This window comes from Equus przewalskii, unplaced genomic scaffold (assembly GCF_037783145.1).
Source record: "Equus przewalskii isolate Varuska unplaced genomic scaffold, EquPr2 contig_R2027, whole genome shotgun sequence".
Taxonomy (NCBI): Eukaryota; Metazoa; Chordata; class Mammalia; order Perissodactyla; family Equidae; genus Equus; species Equus przewalskii.
The window spans coordinates 106,069-119,060 of NW_027228627.1; the positions used below are offsets into that span (position 1 = coordinate 106,069).

Genomic DNA, 12,992 nt, shown 5'->3' on the forward strand with positions numbered 1-12,992 from the left:
CAGCAATGAGTGAGAGGCGATATTCATTCACTGAGGTCTTTAATTCAACCGTTTTTTGGACAGTTTTCTCTGTTATACTTGCTGTGCCAGGTGCTGGAGACACAATAAAGAAAGCGTAGTCCTACTTGAGGAATAGGAAGAAGGAGGACAGGGAATTGGAAACAAGGTCCTGAGTGTGGTGCTCAAGCTGAGCCCCAGTCACTGAGGCAATGTCATGGAAGTGTGGCCAGTAGGTGTGGGGTTCAGAGGAAGGTCAGGATAAGGACCCACACAAGGTCACAGAACCCACAGTTATTGGGGTCCACCTTCTAACTCAAGCTGTGCTAGCTTCAAGGAACTTGCACTCAACCACTGGAGTGTGGGCTTTAGATGGAAAAATCTTCAGGTAATGGTTATTTAATTTATTCATATAAGAGAGTCCAAGGAGGAACTTAATTTGAGTGTGCTTACTTCATTAAAATGTGATTACTTCATGAAAGACAATTCTTAACACCTCCACCATTATTATGCTAAGTCATGTCTTCACTATTTCTTTCACGGGACTATTGCAGTAGCCTCTTAATTGGTCTCCCTGTTTTTGTCTTCATCCCTCATCAGTCTATTCATAATGGTAGCCCCTGCAATTCTGTTAAAACCTGCATCATTGCTCTGCTCTTCAAAGTCCTCCGAATGCATCCCATTTTACTTAATGTGAAAATCAAAATCCTCACAGTGGTCTAAACATTCCTAAAGACCTGGACCTATGGCCCCATTATGTCTCCAACCTCAACTGTTACCTCTCTCCTCCTCTCATCTACTTACAGAGGCCTGCTTACTGTTTCTTGGATGCTCTGGACACACCCCCCTCTCATGGACATTGCATGTCTGATTTTTGGACTGAGATTTGTACTGCAACATGAACATATTTCTAGTTTCAAAGATTTTAAAATCTAGAATCTACCTCCAGAAATCAGAGGAAAAAACCCCCAAACTCCCAGCAGCTGTAAATGGCATAATAAGTAAACCATAAAAGCCAAGCTGATATATTGAATAATGTTTTCTACTTCATATCAACCTATTTGAATGCAAATGCACAGTTGAAAGCAGCTTCATAGGTTTCTGTCATTTTTAGGGTGTCATGTTAACAGAAAATAATAACAATGTATCAATTGTTTTCTTAACCATATTATCCAATGACTTGAGCAGAAATGAGTTAGAGGTGATAGTCATTCACTGAGTTTTGTAATTCAACAATTTTTATGGTGTTTTCTCTGTTCTACTTTCTGGGCCAGATGCTGGGGATATAATAAATAAAGCATAATTCTACTGAGGGAGACAGGAAGAAGGAGGACAGAGAATTAGAAACCAGGTCATGAGTTCTGTACTCAAGCTAAGCCCAGGGCACTGAGGGAAAGCAGTGAAGGCATGGCAAGCAGGCCTGGGGTTCAGAGGAAGGTCAGGGTAAAGACCTTTCATGAGGTCACAGGACTCATGGTTGTTGAGGTCTATATTCTAACTCAAGCTGTGCTAACTTCAAGGCATCTGCTCTCAACCACGTGAGTGTGGGCTTTAGATGGAAAAATATTCAGGTAATAGTTATGTAATTTATCCTATAATAGAATCAGAGGAGGAACTTAATTTGGATTGTTTACTTCTCTAAGATGTGATTACTTCATGAAAGACCATATAGAATCTAATGCCCAAGCTGCATTATTTCTCATATGTGTCTCAGCTCCATTCCTGGTAACAGGAATGTAGTGGGAATGTCTGAGTATATATATTTTTACTTTTCTTACTGATACTTTTATTTAGACAATTAGAAATTCTGATGCAATTTTAAGAAAGAACAGAGAGGGGCCAGCCCAGTGGCGCAGCAGTTAAGTGTGCACATTCTGCTTCGGCGGCTCAGGGTTCACTGGTTTGGATCCTGGTTACGGACCTTGCACCACTTGGCAAACCATGCTGTGGTAGGTGTCCCACATATGAAGTGGAGGAAGATGGGCATGGATGTAATCTCAGGCCCAGTCTTCCTTAGCAAAAAGAGAATTGGCAGCAGCTGTTGGCTCAGAGCTAATCTTCCTCAAAAAAAAAAAAAGAGAAAGAACAGAGAGACAGATCCCAAGTTAATCTGTTTCCCCCAATGATCATTTCACAGTCTATACGTATATCAAAATATTGTTGTACTTATATATATATGCCATTTTTATTTTTCAAATACACTACAATAGAGCTGGAAAAAAAGCCCCAGAACAATTCCAATGTGATAAAATTGTCTGAGTGTATTTCGATTCTGATTTCTTTATTTCTTCCAAGACTGTATTGAAGAAGCAATAAACACCTCTCCAGCTAACAATTTGATTTCTCTACTTTCTTTCATAACATGAAACCTATCTTTTCACATTATTATTGCATGCTGATCAGAATCTTCGAAAGTCATGTGTTATCTTGGTAGAAATATCAAAATTATTTAGAAATCCTTTACGCAATACAGTTTACTTGATGGACAAACATTTTCAAAGGTGGTGAGGAGGAGTGAGCAACCAGTCTATCTCTCATCAGAAGGCACAAATCTTCTCTTCAGTCTCCTCATGGCTGACATCATCTCCTGGTTCCTCAGAGTGTAGATTAAAGGGTTCAGCAGAGGGGGGATGACAGTGAGGGTGACGGAGATGGGCTTATCAGTGGGGAGGGCAGTGAAGGGCCGGGCATAGACATAGATGCAGGGCACAAAGTGCAGGGTCACCACAGTGATGTGTGCGGTGCAGGTGGAGATGGCTTTCCTCTTGCCCTCCCCTGCCTGAGACCTCAGCATCATTAGGATGACTGTGTAGGACACAAGCAGGAAGATAAACCACAATGTGGTGAGCAGTCCAGTATTGGAAATCATCAGCAGCTCAAGCATAAAAATGTCAGTACAGACGAGTTTGAGGACCTGGGGGACATCACAGTAGAAAGTGTCAAGAACATTGGGTCCACAGAAGGGGAGGGGCAGCAAAAGGGCAATCTGTACGATGGAGTGGACAAAGCCCCCCACCCACGAGGCCACTATTAACCCAATGCAACGGCCTCTACTCATGATGGTCACGTAGTGCAGGGGCTTGGAGATGGCCACATACCGATCTAAGGCCATCAGTGACAAAGAAAATACATCCACCCCTCCAATGAGGTGGAAGAAAAACATCTGAGTGAAGCAGCCATTGAAGGAGATGGTCTTTCTCTCTGACAGAAGGTCCACCAGAACCTTGGGAGCTGTGATGGAGGAAAAGCAGATGTCGGCAACAGACAAATTCCGGAGCAAAAAATACATGGGGGTGTGAAGGCGAGATTCACAGGTCACCGTGACCGTGATGAGGAGGTTTCCCAGCAGAGTTGTCACATACACCCAAAGCAGGAAAAGAAATAAGACCCAGTTCAGTTCTTGATTCTGGGTTAGGCCAAGGAAAATAAATTCTTTGACCCTGGTACAGTTTTTCAGCTCCATTGAGTCATTTTCTTTGTCTCACTTTTGTTTCAAGCTATTTCATTTGAAAAGACTTGGCTCTTTATTTCGTTTTCTTCCTGAGCACTAAGAATGAAATTCAGAATCTTCTTCATGTGATTGTGGTGTTTGCAATTTGTTGAGTTGTCCAAATTTTTAAGATTTCAATCAGTTTGGTGATCAAATCAAAATATAACATGAAAAGTCATTCAATATTTCTTTACCTATAAAACTATTTTTGAAGAGAATAAGCATTTATGTTAAGAAGTGATGTTTACATTGCACATTTTAGTTAATTAGTTTATTTTCATTTGTAAACTGTATTATTTTTTATGTATTACTCACAAATTGATTGAATGTCAGGAACTGTCTGAAGCATAAATACAAAGATTAGTAAAACATGGTTCCAGGCACTGTAGAGTCATAGTCTACAAGTTTAATATTCATATGAGCAAACTCTGTGTTGCACTTCAACAGGGTTTTGTCTTGCTAAAAAAAAAGATATCACTCTGTTTCTCATTGCGACGTTGATGTCACATGGGTCAGTTTCCTTGCTGTTGGCTGTGTTGTGTTGAATTTCTTAAAATTGCAACCTATTGTTCCATGTATGTAACTTGTCATAGTGATTACCTTATACTAATCAGATTATTTGCTTAATAAGTATTTTAAAATATTTAAAATTTACTATTGGGAAACACATTGAAACCATATGTAAATCCAAATCTCAAAGAATATTTTTAATTCCTTTTATTGTGATAAAAACACTTAAACACGAGAGCTACCCTCTTAACAAATTTTTGAGTGCACAATACAGTATAGCCATAGAGCTGTACAGCAATTCTCTAAAACTTATTCATTTTGCATAACTGATGTGATCCTTGCTTGAATGTGGGGGAGAGAGTGAAGACAGTGACCCACTTCTGAGAGGTGGTGCATACACAGTATCAACCTCACTCTCCTCTGCCTCTTTCCCTTTGTGATTCAAAGCCAAGAGAGTAGAGGCATCACACAGCAGGTAGCGATGTACACATCTTTAGAATAACGCCTATTTTTTATAAGCTGTTATTGATCATTCTCAGGAAATTTTATAATTACTATTTACTCCACCTTACACTTAGAAAGTGAACATTTATTGCAGTGTTCGAATGTATATGAACAAATGAGATCACATTGCCAAAGTGGTTACAGCCTAGCAAAAGTGGATGATTTGCATAAATTGATGAACATAATGCATGGTAAAATGTAAAATGTCAAGAGAAAAGTAGAGGTAGATTTGGGTGAGATAGGAGCGAACCTAGGAGATATGACTTCCAGCAGTAACAAAAGCTACTACTTTTTGAGTGTTTACTGTGTGTGAATAATTATGAAATGCTGATTTATTGAATTTTCACCACCATCCTTTAGGAAGTATTAATGTTATTCTTTTTTTTCACATGGAATATGTTATGCATCTATGTTTGGCTGAAACAAAGGGGAAGATGGAAAAAAGGATGGAAGGAACAGTGTTTTGTTTCCCCCTTCAATCTTATTTATATGGGGTCTAATTTTGCATAACAAGAGTATTTGGTAAAGCCTGTTTGAAGATAAGAATTTCACAGAAAGGGGCTCCAGAAAACCAATAAATGTTGACCTTAGACTGAGGCTGCCTCATCAATAAGCAACTCAAAGGATCATAGCAAATGGGTGATGCCTTCTCTCACACTGAATGGACCACATTTCTGAATCCCTCTTAACACATCACCTCTCTTCCAATAGTTAACACCCACCTTTGTTGTTTCTGTCACTGAGAAGATCATCTTGTCTCTGAAGCATTTAATATACCTGGAAAATATCAAAGTCAAACTATTTATGTGTAATCAATAACGACATCTCAATGTCACTATCCATAACTTTAACTTTAGCTAAAGCTTAACATCTTTACCTAATACCTTTGATTCTGAAACTCCAACTGCTGATTGTATGTTAGTACGTACAGAGCAGAACAGAACACTGGTAATGTTAATTTGGAAAATATTGTTTCTGAAGGTAGAGCCTTTTGGAAGACTAGATATCTTAGTGTCTTTATTCTTCTCTCAGGAGAGAAAGGGCAGATTCAAAGAATCACATCTTCTTGAACTTCCGGTGTCCCTGTCTTATGTGCAAATCCCTCAGCCTCAGGCTTAATATAAGAATTGCAAAGGGAATAATATTGGACAAGGAAGCAAAAGTCAAGTGCCTGATTCAGCTTTTGATGATGAAGTTTCATCGGGAGTTATTAGGAAGTTACTGAGACATGCACATGTGTAAACACACATACACACACACAGACGGACACATTTTGATTAGTATCCAAACTACTTAGAGTCAGTAGAGGAAATCTATCTGCTTATCCATAGCTGAATCAGAACTTTGTTAAAACATGCCACATGCTGTGCCTGAGAGTACCAGGGTCCAGTTTTCATGGCTTGTGAGGCTCAAAGGACACTATATATAAATGAGCTTCAATTAGATTGCCAAAAAAATAGTAGAGAACTGGACCTCAAATCCTTTGCTACCACTCCAGTTTCTAATTACACACAGAATTGTTATAGTCCCCTGATGTTGCTACTAAGTCTCCACATGTAGAGAAACATGACTTAGATGACTTTGGGGAGTGCACATTTTTCCTGTTTTCCAACACTTTACTCATATGGAATCTCTCAATTTGGATTACCGCTAGATAAGTATGTTAGTAAAGCTGTCTACAAAATCACAATAGTTATTTAAGATTAACTCAGATTATTGAATGGTTTGATCCTATGTAGAATGCACTTCCACTGTTTGCAGAATGCTGATGGGTTTGGATTTACCTGCTTTTCCATCTTGTTTTAGTACATTAAACTAGTCTACACAGATTTAAAACTGCTTGAAACACGTTGTGTGTTTTAGGTGGGTAATTCCTTCTCCCCCCAGCTTTACTGAGATATAATTGGCATATATCATTGAGTGTGTTTAAGGTATACAATGTGTTGATTTAATACATTTTTGTGTGCGAAGAAGATTGGACCTGAGCTAACATCTGCCAATCCTCTCATTTTGCTTGAGGAAGATTGTTGCTGAGCTAGCATTTGTGCCAATCCTCCTCTGTTTTGTAAACAGGATGCCTCTACAGTATGGCTTGATGAGCTGTGTGTAGGTCTGCACCCGGGATCTGAACCTGCAAACTCCAGGCTGCCCAAGCAGAGCGTTCAAAGTTTACCACTGCATCACTGGATGCCCTGATTTGGTACATTTTTAAATGGAAAATGATTATCATCTTAGTGTTAGCTAACACTTTCATCACCTCACTGTTCTTTTTGGTGGTGAGATCATTTAAGATATACTCTCTTAGCAACTTTCAAGTATTGTTACCACAGTGTTAACTATAATCACTATCTGTACATTAGATCTTGAAAACTTACTCATCTTATAACCTGAGTTTGTATACTTTGACCAACATCTCCTCACTTCTCCCACTCCCCAGGACCTAGTAACTTCCATTCCCTCTACTCTGTTCCTATGAGTTCAGATTTTTAGATTCCATGTATATATGTGGTCATACAGTATTTGTCTTTATCTGATTTCGTTTACTTTGCATAATGCCCTCAAGGTCTATCCATGTTGTTGCAAATGGAAGGATTTTCTATTTTTTATGACTGACTACATCTTCTTTATCCATCTATCCATTGATGGACATATAGATTGTTATTATATCTTGGATATTGTGAATAATGCTGCAATGATCATAGAAGTGCTGATACCTCTTCAGGATCTTTAATTTCATTTCCTTTGGACATATACCCAGAGATGGGATTGCTGGATCATATGGTAGTCCTATTTTTATTTTTTTCAGAAACCTCTATAGTGTTTCCCATAGTGGCTGTGCCAACGTATATTTCTACTAACAGTGCACAAGGGTTTTCTTTCCTCCACGTCCTCATCAACACTTGTTATCTCTTGTCTTTTTGATGATAACCATTCAAACAGGTGTGAAGTGATATCTCATTGTGGTTTCGATTTGCATTTCTCTCATGCTTAGTGATGTTGAGGACCTTTGCATGTGCCTATTAAATTTGAATGTCTTGTTTGAAATAATATTCAGTTCCTCTGTCCCTTTTTGAATCTGATTGTGTATTTTTTTGATATTGAGTTTATTAGTTCTTTACATATTTTATCTGATATGTAATTTGCAAATATTTTTTCCCTTTCTGTAGCTAGTCTTTTCATTTGTTGATTGTTTCTTTGGTTGTGCAGAAGATTTTAGTTTGATGTGGTGTCATTTATTATTTTTGCTTTTGTTGCCTGTGCTTTTGTTATCATATCCAAATAATTGTTGGCAAGACCAATGTCAGGGAGCTTTTCCACTGTTTCTTCTTCTGGGAGCTTCATGGTTTCAGGTCTTATGTTTAAATCTTTAATCCATTTCAAGTAATTTTTGTGAGTTGTGTAAGATAGAGGGCTGATTTCTTTATTATGTATGTCGTTATCCAGTTTTCCCAGGATCATTTATTGAAGAAAGTATCGTTTCTCCATTGTATATTCTTGGCTGCTTTGTTGTAAATTAACTGACTGTATATGCATGAGTTTATTTCTGGGCTCTTGATTCTGTTCCATTGGTCTGTATGTATGTTTTTATGCCAGAATTCTACTGTTTTGTAGTATATAGTTTGAAATCATAAGTGTGATGCCTCCAGCTTTGTTCTTCTTTCTCAGGATTGCCTTTTCTATTTCTGTGAAAAATGCTATTGGAATTTTGATAGGGATTGCATTGAATTTGTAGATGTCTTTGAGTAGCATGGACCTTTTACAATATTAATTCTTCTAATCCATGAGCATGGAATATCTTTGCATTTATATATATCTTCTTCAATTTCTTTCATCAGTGTCTTATGGTTTTCAGTGAACAGATCTTTCATCTCCTTGGTTAAATTTCTTTCTAGGTATGCTATTCCTTTGCTGCAATTGTAAGTGACATTGTTTTATTAATTTCTTTTTCTCATAGTTCATTGTTAGTGTATAGAGATGATTAACTTTTTGTCTTTGATGATTTTCAATTTTGCTACAATATGAGTATATGTGGATTACTTTTTATGTATTCTGTCATGATATGTTGTGAATCTGAGAATTTGTATTTTTCATTAGTTGTGGAAATTTCTCAGTTATATCTCATAAAATAGTGACTCTTCCTCCTCATTTTTTCTTCCTGAAACTCATGTCACATATATCATTAATTGAACTAGTTTGTTTTCTTTTCCATGTCTCCTAACCACCGTTCTCAGGTATTCTATCATGTATTCCATCACGTATGTGATCCATTTCTGGGAGTTTCTTCAGTTCTTTATAGTTTTCATTCCTAGAAGTTCTGTTTTATCTTTTTACAAATCTCCTTCTTTTCTTTTATCACCTTGTTTCTTGCTCATGTTTTTAAAATATCTCCTTTAAATTTTTTTCTTTTAGCTTTAATATTTATATTATATTATATATCTGATTATTCCAGTAGTCAAAGTCCTTGAGAGCCTGATTGTGTTTTGGTTGTGTCTTTTGATTCTTGCTAATAAGGACTTGTTTCTTCATGCTTTTTGCTATTTTGAATTATGAATTTATGCTGAGCTATTTATGTGTAAATCTTGGAAGGCTTGGGTTCAGCGTGCATTCCTTCAGAGAGGGCAAATATTTGTTTCTTTTGGGCATCATAGGGCATTACTAACACTGCATCACTCTTAGTTAATTTTTCACTTTGGGGCTTCCCATTCCATGTAGCCATTACAAAATTGAACCCCAAACTCGCACCAGGGTTTTCAATTGTCAGAAGAGATTATCTTTATTCCACTCAAAGCCCAGATTGAGGCAGATAAGTTTTACTCTTATCTTCTTTGCTGGTCGGTGGATTTTTTTTTCCAGTTTACCCTTTCACTGATGGAGGAGTATTCAATTTTCTGGTTTCCTGCCCTCTATCTACTTTTGGTCCTGAGCCTTTCCCTTCCTTTCCTGTGAGTCTTGACATACACTTAAGTGGATGTTTGCTAGAAGCACTTCTATTGTGTGTGAGTGTTTAAATCAGGACTTTATTTCAGTATATGTGGTCTTTCATATTGCCTGAAATAGCTCTATTACATTTTCTCCGTGGATATCAGTGGTGTGTAGGAAACCAATGATGTATGCAATTTGATTTAATGTGTGAGCGCCTAATTGAATTCTTTTAATATCATCAATAGTTTTTCAGTGAATTCCTTTATATTATTTAGAGAACATCTTTTCAATAACTGGGAATAACTTTTTCCTCCAGCTTTCCAAAACTTATATACTTTCTTATTTTTTTCTTGTGTTTTTGAAGTGTAAGTGAATTCAAGTTTAAAGATTAATATTAGTGGTGATGATGTGCATCAATGTGTAGTCATGGATAATAATGGAAATTATTTTAATCTTTAATCATTAGGTATAATGTTTACTATATGGTTCTTGTAGATATTCTTTATCTTTATTCCTTATCTTCTCTATCTTATTTGATAAAGAATAAAGATGTTCTTTATCAAGATATGTTTTTTCTTCAGTTCCTGAGCTGTTAGGTGCTTTTTTTCCACAAGGATGTGGGTTAAATTGTATTGAATATCTTCTGCAACACTTAGATAATCACATTGTTTATCCTTTTAATCTGTTATTTTGGGAACAATATTACTGCTGAATATTAATATAATGATAATATTAATATTCAGCATTATTTCTTTTTGAATTTCTGGAATAAACACTTCTCAGTAATTATTTGACATTGCTGTATTTCATTGCTATGTAATTTGTTAATATTGTATAAGATCTTTATGTCTTTGTTCAAAGATGTGATTTTTGTGTGTACATTTATTAGATGTGTGATATTATTAGGTATATTTGATGCTAACATCTAGCTTGCAGATATAGTTATGCTGTCCATATATAGTATTAAGAGCTTTCTAAAATTCGTAAGAAAATTGAAAGTTACTGGCTCCTTAAATATTTATTGGAAATCACCCACAACAAATTTGAGCCTGATGCCTTTTTAAATGGTCTGTCTTTGACAACCTTTTCAATTCTTTTATAATTATTGATCTGTTAAGATTGTTTTCCCTTCCTTTTAGTCCATTTTCATAACCTAAATTCCATGAAAATTAGATGCTCCATTCTATCCAGTAAATTTTAAAAATTACATTTCTATGAACTGAGACTTTACTTCTCTTTTTTAGTTGGCTGTGAGTCCGTAGAGTGCATTTGTTTTCATGTTCAATCAGAAAAGTGTAACTCTTGAATGTGCCTGGATCATTGGGAAAAAAAGGAGGGTGTCTAGAAGGGAGTATCTTATCAGGTTCCCATAAGATAAGTATTTTCATGGCTTCCAAAATAAGGAATTGTAGCAGTAGCATCTTTGCTCCCCTACAGTGAAGAAAAATAGGATTTTCAAACTTTCTTTTAATACCAAGAAAATGATGAACTGCACATAAAAAATGTAATGTGTTGTCAATGATCAGAATTTGATTATAAAAACATCTGTTTTGTACTAGTGAGTTGATTGCAGTCTTACGTGTTCCTAAAACATGTGCTTGACAAAATAACACTTGTTTCCTTTTTTTTTTGTTTTTTTATGTTTCTTTTAAAAATTTTATTGAGGTCATAATAGTTTATAACATTGAGAAATTTCAGTTGTACATTATTATTTGTCACTCACCATATATATGTGGCCCTTTACCCAATATGCCCACCCCAAAACCCCTTCCTCTCTGGTAACCACTAAACTATTCTCTTTGTCTTTGTTTTTTTTTCATCTTCCACATATAAGTGAAATCATACGGTGCTTATCTTTTTCTGTCTGGCTTATTTTGCTTAACATAATACCCTCAACTTCCATCCATTTTTGTTGTAAATGGGATGATTTTGTCTTTTTTATGGCCGAGTAGTATTCCATTATATATATATATACCCACACACCACATCTATCTATATATATATATACACCGCATCTTCTTTATTCATTCTTCCGTAGAAGGGCACTTGGGTTACTTCCACATCTTGGCTATTGTGAATAATTCTGAAATGAACATAGGGGTGCATAAGTTGCTTTGAATTGTTGATTTCAAGTTTGTTGGATAAATATCCAGTTGTGGGATAACTGGGTCTTATGGCATTTCTATTGTTTAAATTTTTTGAGATGTCTCTATACCATTTTCTGTAGTGGCTGCACCAGTTTGCATTCCCATCAGCAGTGTGTGAGGGTCCCCTTTTCTCCACAATCTCTCCAACATTTGCTGTTTTTTGTCTTGGTAATTGTAGCCATTCTAACAGGTGTAAGGCGATATGTCATTGTAGTTTTGATTGCATTTCCCTGATGACTAGCGATGTTGAACATCTTTTCATATTCCTGTTAGGCCATTGTACATCTTGTTTGGAAAATGTCTGTTCATATGCTCTGCCCATTTTTTGATTGGGATTTTTGGTGGTGTTGTTGAGTTGTTTGAGTTCTTTATATATTTTAGAGATTAACCACTTGTCAGACATACGATTTGCAAATATTTTCTCCCAGTTGGTGGGTTGTCTTTTCTTTTTGTTCATGGTTTCCTTTGCCTTTCAGAACTTCTTCAGTCTGATGAAGTACCGTTTGTTTGTTTTTTTCTTTTGTTTCCCCTCCCCGATTAGACACAGTATTCGAAAAGGTACTTCTAAGACGGATGTCAAAGAGTGTACTGCCTATGTTTTCTTCTAGGAGTTTTATGGTTTCATGTCTTACTTTCAAGTCTTTAATCCACTTTGAGTTAATTTTTACCTAGAGACCAGTGTAAAAGTAATGGTCTACTTTCATTCTTTGGTATGTGGCTGTCCAGTTTTCCCAACGCCATTTGTTGAAGAGAATTTCCTTTCTCCATTATATGTTCTTAGCTCCTTTGTCAAAGATCAGCTGTGCATAGAAGTGTGGTTTTATTTCTGCACTTTCAATTCTGTTCCATTGATCTTGTGTCTGTTTTTGTACTGGTGCTATGCTGTTTTGATTACTATAGTTTTGTAGTGAATTTTGAAGTCAGGGATTGTGATGTCTCCAGCTTTGTGCTTTTTTCTAAGGATTGCTTTAGCTATTCTGGGTCTTTTGTTCCTCCATATGAATTTTAGGATCCTTTATTCTATTTCCATGAAGAATGTCATTGGGGTTCTGATTGGTATTGCATTGAATCTGTATATTGCTTTAGGTAATATCGACATTTTAACCATGTTTATTCTTGATCCATGTGCGTGGACTATCATTGCATTTCTTTATGTCATCATTGATTTCTTTCAATAATGTCTTATAATTCTCAGTGTATAGGTCTTTCACCTCCTTGGTTAAATTTATTCCTAGATATTTTACTCTTTTTGTTGCGATTGTAAATGGGATTGCATTCATGAGTTCTCTGTGTGTTAGTTCATTATTAGAATATAGAAATGCACTGGTTTTCATAAACTGATTTTGTACCCTGCAACTTTGCTCTAGTTGTTGATTATTTTGAATAGTTTTCTGATAGATTCTTTAGAGTTTCCTATATAT

At 36.2% G+C, this 12,992-nt stretch overlaps 2 protein-coding genes across 2 annotated transcripts in view; both read right to left on the reverse strand.

The window, feature by feature from the left end:
* The window catches only part of LOC103543582 (olfactory receptor 4D10), a 40,847-nt gene that overhangs the window by 23,292 nt on the left and 4,563 nt on the right, over positions 1-12,992 (reverse strand). Inside the window, exon 2 of the mRNA XM_070606975.1 lies at positions 5,224-5,278. The gene's annotated coding sequence lies outside the window, so the exon portion shown is untranslated. The remainder of the gene's footprint in view (positions 1-5,223; positions 5,279-12,992) is intronic.
* Positions 2,525-3,460, reverse strand: LOC103545147 (olfactory receptor 4D10-like). Its single transcript, XM_008511868.2, has one exon. The coding sequence runs from the start codon at positions 3,458-3,460 to the stop codon at positions 2,525-2,527; it is 936 nt and encodes a 311-aa protein (XP_008510090.1).

Excerpts from the sequence above, each read along its gene's own strand:
- LOC103545147 (XM_008511868.2), bottom strand. The coding sequence starts at position 3,460 with ATGGAGCTGAAAAACTGTACCAGGGTCAAAGAATTTATTTTCCTTGGC.